Genomic DNA, 19,361 nt, shown 5'->3' on the forward strand with positions numbered 1-19,361 from the left:
CGGTGCGCGGGCCTCTCACTGTCGCGGCCTCCCACTGCGGAACACAGGCTCCAGACGCGCAGGCTCAGTAGTTGTGGCTCACGGGCCCAGCTGCTCCGCGGCATGCGGGATCCTCCCAGAGCAGGGCTCGAACCCGTGTCCCCTGCATTGGCAGGCAGACTCCCAACCACTGTGCCACCAGGGAAGCCCTACCCTGACATCTTGTGTGACCCCTTCCTCCTGCTGAACAGGGGTAATTGGACCACAGGTGGATCTCTGTCCCAAACTGAGTCAGTGAGAACCCTTTGCCTGGGGAACTTGGAATCTTAACCAAGACACTCAAAACATATTTATCTGAAACGGAGCAGGACCGCATGGTCCTTGCCCCCCCTGTCCTCTGTCTGCCTTTTGTCTGCGGAAAAACTTTAGCCAAAGAATAAGTTTAATCAGAGAAGTGAGAAAATGCAGAAACAAAGGAAACCAGTCAAAGGAGACCAAATAATAATAGTTTAGTCATTAAACATAGTCAAGGACCTTTAGTTCCTCCTCAAGGGCTGTAGATAATATTCTGAGCCATAGCCTGCGAGCTGTCTTGTAGATACTGAAACCCCACCAGGTGGAAGAAGTTAACTACATGATGACCAGACTGTAGCCATGACATAAGCTGCCACAATTCCGAGAACTGGCCTCAAGGAAATGGAAACAAACCAACCCTGGAACTGAAGATTAACTGTTCCTAAAACAATCAAGATGACGCTGGTCAGACCACCGATGACCAATTTCAAGATGAACATCAGAGCTGACCGTGCAGTTTCTGCATGCAGCCCCCTCCGTCCGCCTATAAAAGCTCTTGCCCATTGATTGTCAGTGGGGGGAGTCAGCCTTTGGACAGGCGTCTGGCCTCCCCCACAGTTGCCAGCATCCAAAATAAAGCAAACTTTCTTTTCCACCAAGCTTGCCTCTTTATTGGGTTTTGAGCAGTGAGCAGCCGGACCCCACTTTCAGTTACTCTCTTAGACAGAGAGTATATAAACATGAACTGTGTGGCATCTATCTCTGTCATGTGGATTGGAAAACAGAAAGAACTGGTCAAGGGAGAGAGAGAAAAAAGAGACAAAACAGACATGCAGAGAAGAGAGATGGAAAGAGAATTTCCTGAGTTCCTACAAAGCTCCAGCTCCTGCCTCCAGGCTGTCCCTGAGGCCCAGCTATATCCCCACTCTTGTGTCCTTATATTAAATTCTCCTTCTAAGACAAGTTCTCTCTTGCGGGTGTCTGTTACTTGCAAATGAAAGAGTCCTAATTAACCCCATCTCCCCAGTCTCTAGACTAGTTCAGTCCTGTCTCCCTTCTACTCTGGATCCACTTTGCCCTGAGCCATACCTTACCTTCCGGATGACACTAGACTTCATCATAAATTCCAACTTTAGTCAGTTGGCTGTGACTCTCTGGAGTGCTATGATGACAAAGATTCTGAGGCTACACCTGGGCTCAAGAAGAAAAATACATGGATTGATTGGCAATGTCTGCCATGGGCACGAGATGGGAAGGGGCTGAATGCTCACCATGTCTGTTCTCTGACCTTGTCACGCATCTTTCCCCTCACATACAACACCCAGCTTAGTGCCTTACCCCGAGTACGTTCAGAGGATATACTTGTTGAATGGGTACGTGACAAGAATGATCGTCTATGAGACATTCAGTGGGATGAGTAACAGGAAGTGGAAGATGAGAGGATGAATTGGAAGGAAGAGAGAGAGGCAACTCATGCTGTCAGTTTTGGAATCAAATACACAGGTGTGGTGGCAGGTGGAATTTACGGAGCACTTTCCTCACCTCCGTCTGCCTAAGTCTTGCTCATCCTACAAAACTCAGTGTGAACACTGAGTTTTCAGTGTTCTTATCTGAAGGAAGTTTTTTCTGACATGCCCTACTCCCATGTCTGAGATAGACCTCTGTACCAAAGAGGATTCTTCTGATTGAAAGAGTCCAATTTTCTTTCAAAGGAAAATTGTAGTTTATGTAACCAAAAGACCATGAGTATCAGGCATGGCTGGATCCAGGTATTCACATGAGGGGTCTATAAATTACTCAGCTATATTTTCCACTGGGTTGCCTTCATTCTCAGGTGGGCTTTCCCAAAATGGTTACAGAAATAGCCAGCAGCAGCTTCAAGGCTTACTTATATCCTACCATGCAACTCCTAGGAAATGAAAGTGATTTTTAAAAAAAAGACAATTCCAGGGCTTCCCTGGTGGCGCAGTGGTTGAGAGTCCGCCTGCCGATGCGGGGACACGGGTTAGTGCCCCGGTCCGGGAAGATCCCACATGCCGCGGAGCGGCTGAGCCCATGAGCCATGGCCGCTGGGCCTGCGCATCTGGAGCCTGTGCTCTGAAAGGGGAGGCCACAACAGTGAGAGGCCCGCGTACCCCCCCCCAAAAAAAATAGAACTACCATATGATCCAGCAATCCCACTACTGGGCATATACCCAGAGAAAACCATAATTCAAAAGGTCACATGCACCCCCATGTTCACTGCAGCACTATTTACAATAGCCAGGTCACAGAAGCAACCTAAATCCCCATCAACAGACAAATGGATAAAGAAGATGTGGTACATGTAAACAGTGGAATATTACTCAGTCATAAAATGGAATGAAACTGGGTCATTTGTAGAGACGTGGATGGACCTAGAGACTGTCATACAGAGTGAAGTAAGTCAGAAAGAGAAAAACAAATATCATATATTAACACATATATGTGGAATCTAGAAAAATGGTACAGATGAACCGGTTTGCAAGGCAGAAATAGAGACACAGATGGAGAGAACAAATTGTATGGACACCAAGGGGGAAAAGCCGGGGTTGGGGGTTGGTGGTGGGATGAACTGAGAGATTGGGATTGACATATATATACTAATATGTATAAAATAGGTAACTAATAAGAACCTGCTGTATAAAAAAATAAATTAAAAAAAACTAGATTGAACACAAACATTGGGTTTTGCCCCCTCCCCAAACTCCATTAAAAGTGGCTGTAAAGGGATTTTTTTGTTTTCCTTAATGGTGTTGTGGGGAATTCCCTGGTGCCAGTGGCTAGGACTCCGCACTTTCACTGCCAAGGGCGCCAGTTGATCTGCAAGCCATGTGGTGCAACCAAAAAAAAAAAGGTGTTCCCACGTTGACTCTGAGCTGATCTGTGACTTGCTTTGACCAACAGAATGTGTCTGAATTCCAGGCCTTAAGAGGTCTGGAAATTACGGCTTTGGGCTTCTTGGGATGCAGGCACCATGTAGTGAAGCTCAGGCAGGATTACTGAATGATGGGCGACCACGTGGAGAGAGAGATGCCGGGCCAGCCCCCAGCCATTGACACAGGAGTGGCTGAGCCCATTTGGATACTCCATCATTAGCCTATCTCCCAAGTGAATGTAGCTGTGTGAGGGACTCCAGCCCAAGCTGCAAAATCATCAGAAAGTAAATCATTCTTTGTGTTTTTGACTGAGAGCACTGCATAGTTAACAAAAGTAGGTCACGTCGTGGTGCAAGATTGTGAAGTTACAGAACACCTGGGGCAAAGAGAAGATCCAGAAAGCTTCTGGAGGGAATAGCAGGTCCTAGGAAAAGAACCAGGAACCCAAATGACTTCAGGTTTCTTTACAGCAACCTTGTTTCCCGTGAGACAGTCCTCTCAAAGTTCCAAACAAAAATTATTTCCACATTATCATTCAAGTGTGTAGATAGATTTTAGACATTTCCAGACATGCAGGGTCTTAAAAACTGCTCCTCCCTCCCGTGTACCCTTTCTGAAGTAGCTATTGAAGGGCGTGCTCCATGGAAAGGAATCCCAAGGACTGTGGGGAAGCAAGAGCCCAGGATGACAGCTAAGGAGCAGGCTAGAGGGCCAACAGTGCAGACTGGAGATAACCTGGGAGTATTTGATGTGCCCCAGCATAGTGAGAGGGATCTAGATGAATGGTGAAATTAATAAAGGTGTAGAGAACACTGGACAAATAATAACAAATATAGAGCTATTATCATGAACAGCAGCAAAAGGTTTTGTAGGAAAGGAAAACAATAATTACAGTACACTCTAAAGCTCCCCTATGAATAGATGTACATAATCAAAATCATGTAAAGACTAAGTACTGGTTTGCCTAGTCCTAGTGAAACGCTATTGGAAGGATAGGAGATGAGGAAAGTTTGTGTCTTAGGAACAAGCCTAGGAAAGAGAATGCCATCTTGTCCTCCAGAGTGGGGAGCCAATGTCTGCCTAAAACTGAAAAATCAACATAAACAATACATGCATGCTATGTTGAGATGCGGCAGTAAATACCAAGATTATTAACTAAAGAGATGAAAGTTTTTGTCTGTGATGAGAGGAAGATAGCAGGAGAGGTGAAGGGAACCACTACTGTTGGTGAGAAATTTATAGACCTGTCTGTCTCTCTTTTTTTTTAATTGAATCGTAGTTGATTTACTATGTTGTGTTAATTTCTGCTGTACAGCAAAGAGATTCAGATACATATATATATATATATATATATATATATATATATACACTTTTTAAATATTCTTTTCCATTATGGTCCATCACAGGATAGTGAATACAGTTCTCTGTGCTATACAGTAGGACCTTTTTGTTGATCCAGTCTATGTATAATAGCTTACATCTGCTAACCCCAACCTCCCACTCCATCCCTCTCCCAATCCCCTCCCCCTTGGCAACCACAAGTCTGTTCTCTATTAGACCTGTCTCTTTAAATCATGCGCATCTACATCTTTGACCAAAATTTTTAGAATTTAAAAGAAAGAAAAAGACAGGAAAGAAGGAAGAGAGGAAAGAAAAAGGGAGGGAGGGAGGAAAAAGAAAGAGAGGCAGGAGGCAAATCATTCAGGGGTTCAAAGCAGGGGAGCATGAGATCTGATTGACATTTTTAAACATTGAGTAATTTCCTTCCCCAGTCAGGGCTCTGATTTCTTCATCTATATCTTGAAGGGTTAGATGACAGCTCCCAGAAGACCCTGCCAGCTCAGATCATCTTGAGCTGTCAGCCAGAATGTAAACAAATATTTAAATGCTCAAGGGCAGCGGTTCTGAAGAAGAATCGCCCTATGTGCCTATTTAAAATGTATATTTCCCAAGTTGAATATCTGGAGATCCTGCCTCCCTGGTGCAAGGGTCTGGGGAATTGGCCTCTTTAACACATATGTGAATGGTTAACTGCCTCATTCTGAGCAGCCCTGCTTTACGAAGGATCCTGGAAAGTTCAGGTTCACAGGTTTAACTAACATTCCATCACAAATCAATTCTCCTTTCAGCCCTGATTATATCAGGGAGAAAGTACCAATTTGGTGTTGATGTGACTTTAGAACCTCTGCAATTGTGGTTATTCTGTCATTGTGGGTCACCTACCAGGGGTGTTGGTCTTGACTGTACCACATCTCCACCCTCCTTCCCATCTCATTGTGGTTCCTTCTTTATCTCTTTAGTCGTGGGAAGTCTTTTCTGCTAGTCTTCAGGTCATTCTCATGGATGGTTGCTCTGTAAATAGTTGTAATTTTGGTGAAGCGGTGGAAGTGAGCTCAGCGTCTTCCTGCTCCACCATCTGTGGGTTTACTGTTTAATAGGCACAGAGTTTCAGTTTGGGATGATGTAAATGTTCTGGAGATGAACTTTTTCTGGAGGTGGTGATGGTTGTTCACCGAAGTGAATGTATCAATATTTGACTGTACTGTGAATGTACCATCTGAACTGTGCACTTGAAAATTCTCAAAATGGTACATTTTATGTTATGTGGGGGTTTTTTTGTTTTGTTTTTTGCAGTACGCGGGCCTCTTACCATGGTGGCCTCTCCCGTTGTGGAGCACAGGCTCCAGACGCGCAGGCTCAGCGGCCATGGCTCACGGGCCCAGCCGCTCCGCGGCATGTGGGATCTTCCCGGACCGGGGCACGAATTCATGTCCCCCGCACCGGCAGGCGGACTCTCAACCACTGCGCCACCAGGGAAGCCCTGGGGCCTTTTTCTTGCGCTACGCCCTGGGCTCCCCAGGCTGGCCACGCCTCCCCAATGCTGCCCACTGCCCTGCCCCACAGGTGTCCTTCCAGCAGATCTGTAAGGATGTGCACCTGGTGAAGCATCAGGGGCAGCAGCTTTTTATTGAGTCCCAGGCCCGCCCTCTGCCCCGGCCCTGCGTCCCTGGTGAGTAGGTGAGGGTGTGGGTGAGGAGTGAGGCCTGGGGCGGGGCAGGTCCCATGACCCTCAGCCCAACCCAGAGGAGCTCTTCTCTCCTCGGCCCAGCTACAGGCACATTCAAGGCCAAGGCCCTTCCCTGCCAATCCGCAGACCCAGAGTTGGAGGTGGCACCTGCTCCGATCCAGGCCCCACTAGCCTTGGCTCCTGAGGAGGCTGAGCGGAAAGAAGCCTCCAGTTGCTCCTACCAGCAGATCAACTGCCTGGACAGCTTGGGCCCCGGCCCCGCCCCACCCAGGCGCTGCCCTCATGTCCTCTGGTGCTTCCTCAGGTACCTGGAGAGCTGCAACCTCCCCAGCATGACCAAGCGCAAATGTACCTCCTGCATCGGCAGGCGGACTCTCAACCACTGTGCCACCAGGGAAGCCCCTATGTTATGTGTATTTTACCACAGTTTATGAAATGGATGATCTATAAAATCCAAACTTTTTACCCAGAAACAATGGGTAAAATTGGGTATATTTTTATACAAACAATGGGTATATTTTCTATAGCCACATGATCTCCTCTCTCCGAGGATCCAAATTACGATTTCTTTGAAGTCTTCTGTTCCCTGAATTATCTGCCCCTTCAGTTTTGTTTTTGTCCTTGTCTTTTAGAAGGAAGCCTTCCTTGAAGGTCGGGTCATCCTTGGCCATTCATTCGTTTTTAAGAATGAGGCAAGAAAAACTGATTGGAAACTGTGTGAACAGGACTTATCAACTGGCGAGCTTAATTGGCAGAGCCATTTCATTGGGGAACCCCACATGACACTTGGGCTGGTCCGTTCCTCTAGAGAGACACCTTCCAGTCTTACCAGAGGGTGAGGGTCGAGGCGGGGCGGGGGGGTGGGTACTTGACTGCCAACATACTTGGGGCCATCCAGGGAATGGGGCCAGAGCCTCCACCATCACCTCATCCCCCAATTTTTTTAAAAAATAAATTTATTTATTTATTTTTGGCTGCACTGGGTCTCCGTTGCTGTGCACGGGCTTTCGCTCATTGCGGCGAGCAGCGGCTACTCTTCATTTCGATGGCTTCTCTTGTGGAGCACAGGCTCTAGGCATTCGGGCTTCAGTAGTTGTGGTTCACGGGCTCTAAAGCGCAGGCTCAGTAGCTGTGGTGCACGGGCTTAGTTGCTCAGTAGCTGTAGTGCACAGGCTTCTCATTGCGGTGGCTTCTCTTGTTGTGGCACACGGGCTTCAGTAGTTGTGGCACATGGGCTCAGTAGTTGTGGCTCACGGGCTCTAGAGCACAGGCTCAGTAGCTGTGGCGCACGGGCTTAGTTGCTCTGCGGCATGTGGGATCTTCCCGGACCAGGGCTCAAACCTGTGTCCCCTGCATTGGCAGGCGGATTCTTAACCACTGTGCCACCAGGGAAGTCCCCACACTTGAGTTTTAACCTGCAAAAGGGCAAAGACTGGGCCTTACCTGGGGCCATACTCACAGCACCCAACATAATACCTGGCACAGAGCAGGTTCTCAAAATTATTCATGAATCAAATAAAATAATGAAGGCAGACCAAGAAGACTTGTAGAAAGTGGGGAGTTGGTCCTGCATAGGCTTTTAAAGGCTAAGGAGGCAAAGAAACTAAGAGGGGGACAAATGAACCCATGAACTCCACTGGATCCCAACTCCCTCCTGCCCCACCCATCACTGAAATGTTCTGTTTCCCAAACCTCAGGACGCCCAGTCCCTCACGTCCCAGAGCACCCCAACCCCCATCTGCATCCCTCCCTTCCTGCCTCAGCCACGCCCTCTCTGCCCGGAGCCAGCGCTTGCTTTTGGGGGTGGTGATGGGCCCCGTGGGAACTCAGAGTTGCTTCCACAAGGCCTGGCCAGGGTGGGGCGGTGCCTGTCCCTGGGCGTGAGCGTCTGAGCTGTGCAGTCGGATGAGCAGGAGAGAGCCAGACTCCAGCTGTCACCATGGCTGAGTTCAGGGTGAGGGTATCCACTGGGGAGGCCTTCGGGGCTGGCACGTGGGACAAAATGTCTGTCATCATCGTGGGGACCGAAGGAGAGACCCTGCCACTGCCCCTGGACCATTTCGGCAAAGAGTTCGCCGCGGGCGCTGTGAGTGTGGGGTGGTGGTGGGGGGCGGCGGAGGAAGGAGCAGGAGAGACGGTGCTCTAGGATACTAAACATGCCCCCCAGGAGGAGGACTTCGAGGTGACGTGCCCCCAGGACGTGGGCCGGGTGCTGCTGCTGCGCGTGCACAAGACTCCCCCCGCGCTGCTCCGTCCCTTCTGGCCCCTGGCCTCGGACGCCTGGTTCTGCCGCTGGTTCCAGCTCACGCCACCCCAGGGCGCCCCCCTCCGCTTCCCCTGCTACCAGTGGCTGGAGGACCAGGGGAGCCTGGTGCTGCGGGAGGGGACAGGTGAGGGGGACACAGGAGGGAGGAGGGGGCTGGTGTGTTGGGGGGAAGGGCAAGGGGTGTAGAGAGGTGAGCCGGTGTGGCCGAGGGGGAGGGACAGGGGAGGGGAGCTGGGGAGTTTGGGGGATGGAGGGGTGGCAGTCTGGTGTGGGAGAAACTACTTATGGAGGCAGGGGATCTGGTAAGGGGTGGCTGGAGAGGAGGGGAGAGCGGCTGGGGCCGGAGGTCAGGGGGCTTCCTCTGCCCTTCCCACCTGCTCCGCTGCTCCCACAGCGAAGATCTCCTGCGAGGACCACCACCCCACCCTCCAGCAGCAGCGACAGGAGGAGCTGCAAGCCAGGCGGGAGACGTACAGGTGAGGAGGGGGCTACCGAGGTGGGGGGGCGGGTTGCCGAGGGGATGAGGGTCAGCCTCGTTCTGCTGGTGTTGACGCAGCCTGAAGTCCCTGCCTGGTCCTCCAATCACAGCATCTCCAGGAACTCGTTAGAAATACAGTTTCTCAGACCCACCTCATAGCTACTGAATCAGATATTGAGGGTGAGGGGTGTTGGTGTTTTTAAGTCTAGTTGATTTACAATGTTGTGTCCATTTCAGGTGTACAGCAGCGTGATTTGGGTTTTTTGTTTATTTGCAGATTATATTCCACTATACGTTATTACAAGATACTGGTGTCAGCTTAATAAAAATGCACAACATGACAGTTGTGGGTTAAGTTTTATTTGGGGCAAAATGAGGGCTACAGCCCAGGAGACGGCATTTCAGAGATCTCTGAGAAACTGCTCCACAGAGGTAGTGGGGAAAGTCAGTACGTATGTGATTTTGATGAAGGCGGAGCACTTGCAATCGAGCACATATTTTCTTTGGCAGAAGGTTTCTGCTAGTCACGAAGAGCAGTCGTCACCATGAAGGATTTTAGTGCTTTTCTGGATATGAGGAGATACAAGATTTGGGCGCATAAAATCATATCTGTCTGAAAACCTGTTCTGCCCGTTTTTTCCCAGAGCACAGAATGCCTCATTTTTGCCCTCCACCCTGAACTCCTTTGGGAGTTGAAAGTCAGCAACTGCAGCAACACATGATTTAATCCTTGTAGAGGAGGATGGCAAGTGCCAAATTGTAGTTGACACTGGATATATAATTCCCTGTGCGATAACAGTAAATCCTTGTTGCTAGCAATATTGGGGGTTTTTTTTGTTTGTTTGTTTTGGCTGCGCCTGACCGGGGATCAAACCCAAGCCACCAGGGAAGTTCCGCTAGCAATATTGTTTTAACAAGGCTTCCAGATGACTCATGCCCACTAAAGTTTGAAACCCACTGCTTTTATTTTATTTATTTATTATTTTTTTTTGTGGTACGCGGGCCTCTCCCTGTTGTGGCCTCTTCCGTTGCGGAGCACAGGCTCCGGACACACAGGATCAGGGGCCATGGCTCATGCTGCCCAGCCACTCTGCGGAGAGGGCACGAACCCGTGTCCCCTGCATCAGCAGGTGGACTCTCAACCGCTGCGCCACCAGGGAGGCCCCCGAAACCCACTGCTTTTAAATGCCTCACTCTTGCTGGAGTCTTTCTGGGTCGCTGGCGAGGACTCCTAAGGCAGAAAGCCAGGGACCACACTCGGAAGCAAATGTTCAAAAGGTCATGGTCTGGCCAACTGGGCTGCTGTCTGAAGCGCGGGCTGCAGGCTTGCGCGTTAGGTCTCTGGGGGTGCAGCAGCTGCAGGCTTGTTTGGCTCCTGGTGATTCCACGTGTGTTGTGAATTACATCCCGGAGAAAACCACGGCGCCTAATCTGCCAACAGCAGCCCCAGGTGAGGGAACAGATGGAGGGAGCTGTGTCTGTGGAGTGGCCTTTCTTCCTTTCTTGGCAAAACAAGGACGCAGGAGTCAGGAGACACAAGGCCAGCCTAGGCCCTGCCGAAAGGAGCTGTGAAATCTTAAGCAAATTAGTTAACATTTTTGATCCTTATTTTCTTCTGCAAAAGGAACTAAGAATACCAGGCTGATTTGTGTCATTAGGAAGAACCAATGATCAATACTCAGAGTGAGGTCTCACATCCACAGGGTCGGCATCACCTGGGAGCTTGTTAGAAATGTAGGGTCTTGGGCCACCCACCCCAAACCTACTTGATGAGAATCTGCATTCTACCAAGATCCCTGGGGGAACTAAGTTTTTGTGCATTAAAGTTTGAGAAGCAGGGTTTGGCCACCACCTGGTGGCAGTGTACTTCAACTGCAAATTGTTCTCTGAAGTTGCCTCTCCAGACCCAAAGGCAATGACGGAATGAACCAAAGAATGAATGAGGGAGGGAATGAGAGGACGACTGGCTGGGGGTCCTCAGCTTTGCAGGGACATGATTTTACCATTTCACCTAAAGGTCTTCAGGCTGTGTTGCTTGCTGGATAAAGGGATTTAGAGATGCTAAATCTCTTTAGGCCAGGCCAGAGTACATTTCTGGGCTCCCCCAAGCTTTGGAGGCTGAAGTGTCTCTCCATGGGATGCCTGCCAAAGGCAACTGACGCCTTCCTGTGTTCCCACCTTCAGGACAACCTCCCCTCTGTGATGCATCTGTGTTAGTCAGGAATTTTGTGGTTGCAAGAACAGTAACAGACTCCAGCTAGCAGACAGAAAAAATGGGAATGCATCAACAGGTCACAGAAGTGAGGGCTGGAAGCGTAGCCAGATTTTACGGGCCAGAAGCCAGGGTGACTCTCCCCCTGTCTCTGGAGCCCCCTAGATGCTCCTCTCTCTGGCTTCACTTTCCTCTCTCCCTGCAGAACAGCTTTCTTTGGTTCCCAGTCCACACAGTGGAAAAGGGCCTTTTTTTTATATAGCAACTCCTTTATTTTTAATTATTTTTTAAAATTTATTTATTTGGTTGCACCCGGTCTTAGTTGCGGCAGGCAGTCTTCTTAGTTGCGGCAGGTAAACTCTTAGCTGCAGCACACACATGGGATCTAGTTCCCTGACCAGGGATGGAACCTGGGCCCCTTGCATTGGAAGCACAGACTCTTCACCACTTCGCCACCAGGGAAGTCTCCCAGTCCTGGTGTTTACGTGCTATAACCCAGATATCCAGAGAGAGATGACCTCTGGTCCAGCCCCAATCTCCAATTCCCTGGGAAGGATTCTGATTGGCCTTGCTCTGGCCAGGTGTCCAACCCTGGACCAATCAACTGACCAGGGGAGAACATGGCTGTGGGAACATGGCAGCTCTCCCTGCGGCCTTGAGGGTGGAGGGGAAGGGCAGACCCGAGAAGACCCCTGCTTGTGGAAGGGGGCTGGCCCTGACCAGGGCCTCCAAGGGCTCTGCCACTCCCTCTCCCTAGTCAGTGGTTTCCCTGAGGCTTCTTGCTGGCTGCCTTCCTGCTCCTCCCTCCAGCTGGAAGACTTACATCCCAGGCTGGCCTCACTGCTTCAATGAGGAGACCGTAAAAAACCTGGACCTCAACATCAAATACTCTCTGGAAAAGAACATCACCTTCTACCTGCGAGGCAGCTCAATGTGAGGATGCCCACCCTCTCCTTCCCCTGGGCCTCAGATGTACTGGTACCCCTGCCTTCTGCCCTCCCCCACTCAGCTCCCCCACCATAAGGGATGTGGGTCACACGGCCCCGCCCAGGGCACGGCCTCTGCTCACCACCTATTCCAACAAGGTGAGGATGACCTCAGGGGCAGTGACTACCCCGGCCCCGGAGGCTGACTCAGGAGCCCAGGAGGGATAAGCTTAGCCAATGCGGGCGGGTCTCCCAGGGCCTCTTGCCTCCCTCTCCCCACCCTTCACACCTTCTGGCAGGTTGGCAGATCTGAAACTCAAAGGGCTGCTGGACCACAAGGGGCTCTGGAAGAGTCTGGAGGAGATGAGAAGTGTGTTCAACTTCCGGAAGACCCCAGCCGTGGGTAAGGAGCTCCAGCCGGGGCTCCAGACCTCTTCCCGGGGGTATCAGCTCTCCTGGCTGCCAGGAATCTCAGAAAACCAAGCGCCAGTTCACTGTGTGACCCTGGGCAGGCCCCTGACTCTCACTAGACCTTACTTTCTCCTCAGACACAGAAAAGGATGTGTAGTGGGGGCATCTCTGACCTTCTAATGCCTTGTATCCATCAGACACTTGTTGGGCTACTACACATGAGACACTTGCTTAGGGGCTGGGGACACAGTCCTTGTCCCCACAGGGCTCCCAGTTGAGCAGACAAGTGGACATTAGGCTCAAAGGCAAATAATGAGTTTCACTTATGAAACCTGTGCATCAGCTCCAGTGAGAGTGTGTAAAAGGGGGACCTGGCCTAGTCCAGCTAGGGAACTCTCTACAGAGGTGACTTTTATGCTGAGACCTCAAAGTTGGGCAGGTGTCAACAGCTCCAGGCATGGTGTATGAGGGCAGAGAGTGCTTCAGATTCGGGGTGGGGGCAGTCCGGTGCATGTAAAGGCCCTGAAGATGGAAGGAGTGGAGACCTTTGAGGGGAAAGATGCTGCTGTGGCCAAAGGGGATTGAGCCAGGGCAGGAAGACAGGAGGCGAAGCAGGAGAGGTGCATGGGCCCTGGGCCGTGCAGGACTGTGGAGGCCGTGGCAGGAGCTCGGGCCTTTCCTAAGTGCAGTGGGAGCTTCAACCAGCTGCCAGCTGGGGAGTACTGTGGCCAGATGTGCCGTGGGGAGTGGGCTGTTAGGGGACAGGCGTGGAAGCAGGAGGACCAGTTAGGAGGCTCTGGCTGTGGTCAGCAGAGGATGGAATGAATCCTCAGCGAGGCAGTGACAGCAGAGGTGGAGTGGGCGTGTGGACCAAGAGCTACTGAGGATGGAGAATCAGTGGGACCTGATGGGCGGAGGACGGGGGGAGCTGCCAAGAGGACTCCGGGCTCTGCCACCTGCAATCCAGTGGATGAAGGTGCCATTCCTGGTCTGCCAGGCAATGTGGTGGGGACTGGGCTAGAGCAGGCCTCCGACATTATGTGTTTGAGTCATGGGGTTGGAGATGGCAAGTAGATGGTGGGACTGGTGGGCTGGGGACTGAGATTTGCTGTTTGGTGAACTGAAGCCAAGGGGTCAGAGGAGGTCATCCTGAGAAGTACTGCATGAGAAGAGAGGGGAGCACAGGATGGATGCAGGAGAAACTCCACAATGGCGCTCAGGGGGAGACCCCTGGGCGCTGGGGTGACTGGTCCCATCTCCCCTGCCCCCCTGCAGAGTACGTGTTTGAGCACTGGCAGGAGGATGCCTTCTTCGCCTACCAGTTCCTGAATGGCCTCAACCCAGTCCTGATCCGCCGCTGTCGCCACCTCCCAAAGAACTTCCCTGTCACTGATGCCATGGTGGCCCCAGTGTTGGGCCCCGGGACGAGTCTGCAGGCTGAGCTGGAGGTGAGGGGCACAGGAGTCCTGGCTCTGCGCACCCCCATCTCAGTGCTTTGGGCCCATCCCCTACTGGAGAGGAACAGCACTCACATTTGTTAAGGACCTACTGTGTGCTACGTGCCAAGAACACCCTCTCCCGTGCACAGTCTCCTGGCCCTGAATCCTCTCCCCACCCCCATACTCCCCACCTTCTGCCTTTAGAAAGCCAGATGGTAGCCCTGGCTCCCCTTCTCTCTCCCACAGAAAGGGTCCTTGTTCCTGGTGGATCACGGCATCCTCTCTGGCATCCGCACCAATGTCATTAACGGGAGGCCTCAGTTCTCCGCGGCCCCGATGACCCTGCTATACCAGCGCCCAGGGTGTGGGCCCCTGCTGCCCCTCGCCATCCAGGTCAGCAGCCGGGCAGGCGACAGGGCAGGGGCAGGGAGAGGTCTGACTAAATGGTTGGCAGACACTCAAGGCTGCCTCTCCCCACTGGCCTCTCCTATAGCTCAGCCAGACCCCTGGGCCCAACAGCCCCATCTTTCTGCCCAGCGACGACAAGTGGGACTGGCTGCTGGCCAAGACGTGGGTGCGCAATGCTGAGTTCTCCATCCACGAGGCCCTCACACACCTGTTACAGGTACACCTGGTGACCGAGGTCTTCACCCTGGCTACGCTGCGCCAGCTGCCTCACTGCCACCCACTCTTCAAGGTCAGTGGCCCAGCAAGATGACCCAGACTGTGCCCCAAGCCTGCAGGTCCCTGAACCTTGGCCTGCCCTTCGGGGTTCTATGCCGCCTGTCCCCACGTGGCCTTGTCCTTCCAGGCTGAGATGCTGAGCCCCCATTCTGCCTCAGCAGCATCTCCCTGCACAATTCCCCTGAGAGGCTGCTTTGCAGCAGGCCCTGAGCTGGGGTGAGGTGATGGGGACAGGCACGAGGGAGAGGACCGCATGTGAGATCAGGCTATGCCCCAGAGAGATTCTCTTCTTAGGGGAGCTCAAGACAACAGCCATCACAGAAGCCCAGCTCCTAGGAAAGGAGAGACCTGGGGCTGACAGATGCCAAAGCGTGAACATGGCTTTGACCAACAGGTTTTCTGCAGATAGCTGCAGGGTGGGGAGCCCTGGGAGGGAGACTCGTGTCTCTAAGGTGGGCTCTGCTAAGCCTTCAGATGGCCCAGATTCATTTCCTCCAGGGACCTGGAGCATCTCCTCTGTGAAGATGAGGGGTCCACAGCTGCTCACATTTTTTGATTCTTCCTTAGACAGTCTCCTGGACCCTGGATGCAGGCCCGACTCTGTCCTCTTCAATCCAGGCTGATTCTTTCCGGCAATCTACAGCTCCCAGGGCCTGGCACTCAGACGTGGTCTCTAGGGGACCATTTCACATTGCCAGGCCCGCAGGCCCTGGTTATCATGGTGCTTTGCCTGTCTGGGGTTAGGAAATCACATGAGGCCAGAGCTGGATAGTGCTATCCAGATCAGCCCTCTCATCTGCCCAGTGATCTGGTGCCCAGAGAGAGGAAGGCACATGCTCAAGGTCACAGAACAGGATGCTGGTGGACCTTAGCCCCCATCACTGGGCCTGGAGCCCTGATCCCTATCCCAGGCTGCCCCCCTTGTCCCTGTCATCTCTTTCCATGCGTGATTGACAGGACTGGGTTCCTCTATGGGGGGAGGTCTGGGAGCACAGAGACCCAGGCTTCGCCCAGCTCTGCCTTCTCTGGCCCTTACAGCTTCTGATCCCGCACACACGGTACACCCTGCACATCAACACGCTGGCCCGTGAGCTACTCATTGCCCCCGGGAAGGTGGTGGACAAGGTAAAGACTGATTTAGGGAGGGTGGGGATGGGATATTCCTTCCGTGTAAAGAATCTGGGGACTTGGGCTTCCCTGGTGGCACAGTGGTTGAGAGTCCGCCCGCCGTTGCAGGGGACACGGGTTCATGCCCCGGTCCAGTAGGATCCCACATGCCGCGGAATGGCTGGGCCCGTGAGCCATGGCCGCTGACCCTGTGCGTCCGGAGCCTGTGCTCCGCAACGGGAGAGGCCACAACAGTGAGAGGCCCGTGTACCGCAAAAAAAAAAAAGAATCTGGGGTCTTGGGGTGGGAGTGGCCCTGTCTCCCCAACCACTGTTACCTCCTGCTTCTGGGGTAAGGGTTGTGGTACCCAGGAGTCCCATTTCCCAGTCCACAGGCCTTGGCATTGAAGGTTTCTCTGAGCTGATACAGAGGTACATGGAACAGCTGAACTATTCCGTCCTGTGTCTGCCTGAGGATATCCGGGCCCGAGGGGTTGAAGACATCCCAGACTACTACTACCGGGATGATGGGATGCAGGTCTGGGGTGCAGTGGAATGGTGAGGGGGCCAGCCCCAGAGAGCTGGGGCCTTGGGGGACAGAAAGGAAGACTGGGAAGGAGAAGGAAGGCCCAGGGAGTCGTCCACCAGGAGGAGGGCCGGACATTAATAGCACTGGGACCAGGTGGGGGCACTCCTCAGAGAGGGTCGGGGTTCACAGCTGGGATGGAACCCCGTGCACCTTGCAGCTTTGTCTCCGAGATGATCGGCATCTACTACCTGAGTGATGAGTCTGTCCGCGATGACAGTGAACTCCAGGCCTGGGTGTGGGAGATCTTCTCCGAGGGCTTCCTAGGCCGGGAGAGCTCAGGTAGGGGGACCTCCGTTCTTAGGTCCTACCCTCAGGCCTCTGCGGCATTGCCCTCAGGATCCTGGTAGCCCCGTTCCCAGCCCAGCTCTCCCTGCAGGTGTACCCTCCTCCCTGGGGACACGGGAAGCCCTGATACAGTACATCACCATGGTGATATTCACCTGCTCGGCCAAGCATTCCGCTGTCGGTACAGGGCAGGTGAGAAGGGTCAATGCCAGGGTGGCAGGACGGAGGGGGCCGGGCTCCTAGCCTCACTCCGCCCTCTCGGCCTTCAGTTTGACTTCAGTGCCTGGATGCCCAACCTGCCACCTACCATGCAGCTGCCACCGCCCACCTCTAAAGGCCAGGCAAGCCTGGAGGGGTTCATAGCCACCCTCCCACCAGTCAATGCCACATGTGATGTCATCATTGCCCTCTGGGTGCTGAGCAAGGAGCCTGGAGACAGAGTGAGTGTGGGGCTGGGAGCCAGACCAGGCCAGCCCTGGGGTAAGGGAGGCGACACTGTTTACCCTCCCAGACCCACACCCCACTGTGCCATCAGACCCCGGTGAATCTTCCCAGGGGGACACAAGGGCATTGGACATCTCACAAGGAGGGTCAAATGGCCAAATGAGATGATGCAGAGTCACCCTTAGCTGCAAGGGCAACGTGTGATATGTTCCAGTGAGGCCGCCCCCTTTAAAACTCTGACTTGAGCTTTCATCCCCGAGAGCTGCCTGCAGTAATCATCACCGTTCAGGGGGAGGGGGCACGGATGAGGCTCAGTCGTAGGCTGCTTCAGGTCCCCCAGGGTGGATGGCTAAGGCGGGTCCCGGCTGCAAAGCAGCCCCTTCATCCAGACTTGTGTTTGGTTCCCAGCGGCCCCTGGGCACCTACCCGGACGAGCACTTCACGGAGGCAGCCCCGTGCTGGAGCATCGCGGCCTTCCAGAGCCGCCTGGCTCAGATCTCGCGAGACATCCGGGAGCGAAACCAGGACCTGGAGCTGCCCTACACCTACCTGGACCCTCCCAACATCGAGAACAGCGTCTCCATCTAAATCCCCTGGGGAAAAGGGCCCCACATGACATCTCTTTGACCCCATAGCTCTAGGCTACCTGCCACCCAGAGAAAAGGACTCCCCAGAAAACCAGGCCCCCATATGCCCCTGCTGGGTCTGGTGTAACTCATCCCCGATACACCGCAAAACAGAAACAAAAAAAAACCCCAGAGAATAAAAGCTCACTGGACGGCACCACTATGCCTTTTGAAGACTCCAAGCCTCAAAGTGCCTGCACACCCACAGCCCCCTGGAAAGGTACCATAGGGGGAACACAGTCCTGCCCCCGATCCCACTGACCACAACTGATTGGACCTAATGGTCATGCGGCTCAAGGGCAGCCCTCTTCCACACTGTCCAGCAGCACAAGGTGTGGCCCGCCTGAAAACTGCTCGAGAGGTTGATGGTGACCTATGGTCCCAACTTGAAAATGAACAACCCACTGAGAAAGGGCCATGGGAAGCAGGGCAGAAGGAAGACCTACTGCCGGGGACTTGCAGGCAGTGCCCACATATGCTTTCTAAAAAAAAACATACCCCAGGACTTCCCCTGTGGCTCGGTGGTTAAGAAACCGCCTGCCAATGCAGGGGACACAGGTTCGAGCCCTGGTCCGGGAAGAGCCCATATGCGGTGGAGCAACTAAGCCCGTGTACTACAATTACGGGAGCCCACGTGCCAAGAGCCCATGCTTCACAACAAGAGTAGCCACCGCAATGAGAAGCCCATGCACTGCAACGAAGAGTAGCCCCCGCTCGCCGCAACTAGAGAAAGCCCACGCGCACCAACAAAGACCCAATGCAGCCAAAAATAAATAAATAAATAAATAAATAAATAAAAATATACCCCAAAGTTAGACAGGAGCCTTGCATATTATAAAACAGTTTCCATTTCCCGAGACTTAGGCAATATATCATTAATCGTAGATTGCCTTCTAGATTCAATTCTCAGTGGCAGAATTCCAACATTTCATACACATTCTTTAATTCTGTTTTTCTTTTTTCTTGTTCTGACTCAATGAGCATCCAATAAAGCCAAAAATGTGTCCCCTTGAATTCACCTGGTGATTTCCATTTGTCTCATATTGCAGGCAGCAGAGCTTTGGTTTTTCAGTTTCACTAATTTTTATAAAACACTGCAAACAGATGCAATATATATTTGAATAACCGCACAAACATGGCCACTGAAATAAACAGAACAACACTTCAGAAAGGGCAACGACGCCCAGCACGCAGCACTGGCACTGTTCATTCTTTATTGAGATTCAGTGTAACCTGAAATGATTCAGAGATATATAGCTGTCAAACTTCTTTGATTTAAAACAATTCCTGCAAACTGAAGCAATAAAGGAGTTTATGGAAAAGAAACTGTGTGCCTTGAGGGATTAAAAAAAGGGTTAAGGGACTTCCCTGATGGTCCAGTGGTAAGACCCCACGTCCCCAATGCAGTGGGCCTGGGTTCGATCCCTGGTCAGGGAACTAGATCCTGCATGCCGCAACTGAAGATCCCATGTGCCGCAACTGAGACCCAGTACAGCCAAATAAACAAATAAATTTTAATTAATTAATTAATTTATTTTTTGGGGGGCTGCCTTGGGTCTTTGTTGCTGCGTGTGGACTTCCTCTAGTTGCTGCGAGCAGGGGCTACTCTTCGTTGCGGTGCACGGGCTTCTCATTGCGGTGGCTTCTCTTGTTGCGGAGCACAGGCTCTAGGTGCGCGGGCTTCAGTAGCTGTGGCT

The 19,361-nt window shown here is 52.4% G+C and overlaps 1 protein-coding gene across 2 annotated transcripts; it reads left to right on the top strand.

Moving 5' to 3' along the window:
* The first annotated feature begins 8,064 nt into the window (after nt 1-8,064).
* On the top strand, nt 8,065-18,964 carry ALOX15B (arachidonate 15-lipoxygenase type B). 2 transcript variants are annotated; one of them, XM_081220259.1, is made up of 14 exons: nt 8,065-8,284; nt 8,366-8,588; nt 8,859-8,940; nt 11,965-12,087; nt 12,380-12,483; nt 13,767-13,939; nt 14,177-14,323; nt 14,424-14,627; nt 15,653-15,739; nt 16,109-16,278; nt 16,467-16,588; nt 16,686-16,786; nt 16,909-17,034; nt 17,447-18,964. In XM_081220259.1, exons 1-14 carry the CDS (start codon nt 8,138-8,140, stop codon nt 17,624-17,626), a joined length of 1,989 nt encoding a protein of 662 aa, XP_081076385.1. In that variant the 5' UTR covers nt 8,065-8,137; the 3' UTR covers nt 17,627-18,964. The 2 variants fall into 2 exon arrangements, with proteins under 2 accessions (XP_081076385.1, XP_081076384.1); XM_081220258.1 differs by having other exon boundaries at nt 8,066-8,284; nt 16,864-17,034; nt 17,447-18,963.
* Nucleotides 18,965-19,361: the final 397 nt, after the last annotated feature.

The sequence above is a fragment of the Mesoplodon bidens genome, assembly GCF_964165515.1.
Source record: "Mesoplodon bidens genome assembly, chromosome: 19".
Taxonomy (NCBI): Eukaryota; Metazoa; Chordata; class Mammalia; order Artiodactyla; family Ziphiidae; genus Mesoplodon; species Mesoplodon bidens.

Excerpts from the sequence above, each read along its gene's own strand:
- ALOX15B (XM_081220258.1), top strand. The coding sequence starts at position 8,138 with ATGGCTGAGTTCAGGGTGAGGGTATCCACTGGGGAGGCCTTCGGGGCT. Across the intron at positions 12,088-12,379 it reads TACCTGCGAGGCAGCTCAAT|GTTGGCAGATCTGAAACTCA; the intron begins GTGAGGATGCCC and ends ACCTTCTGGCAG. Across the intron at positions 16,787-16,863 it reads CCGCTGTCGGTACAGGGCAG|TTTGACTTCAGTGCCTGGAT; the intron begins GTGAGAAGGGTC and ends CTCGGCCTTCAG.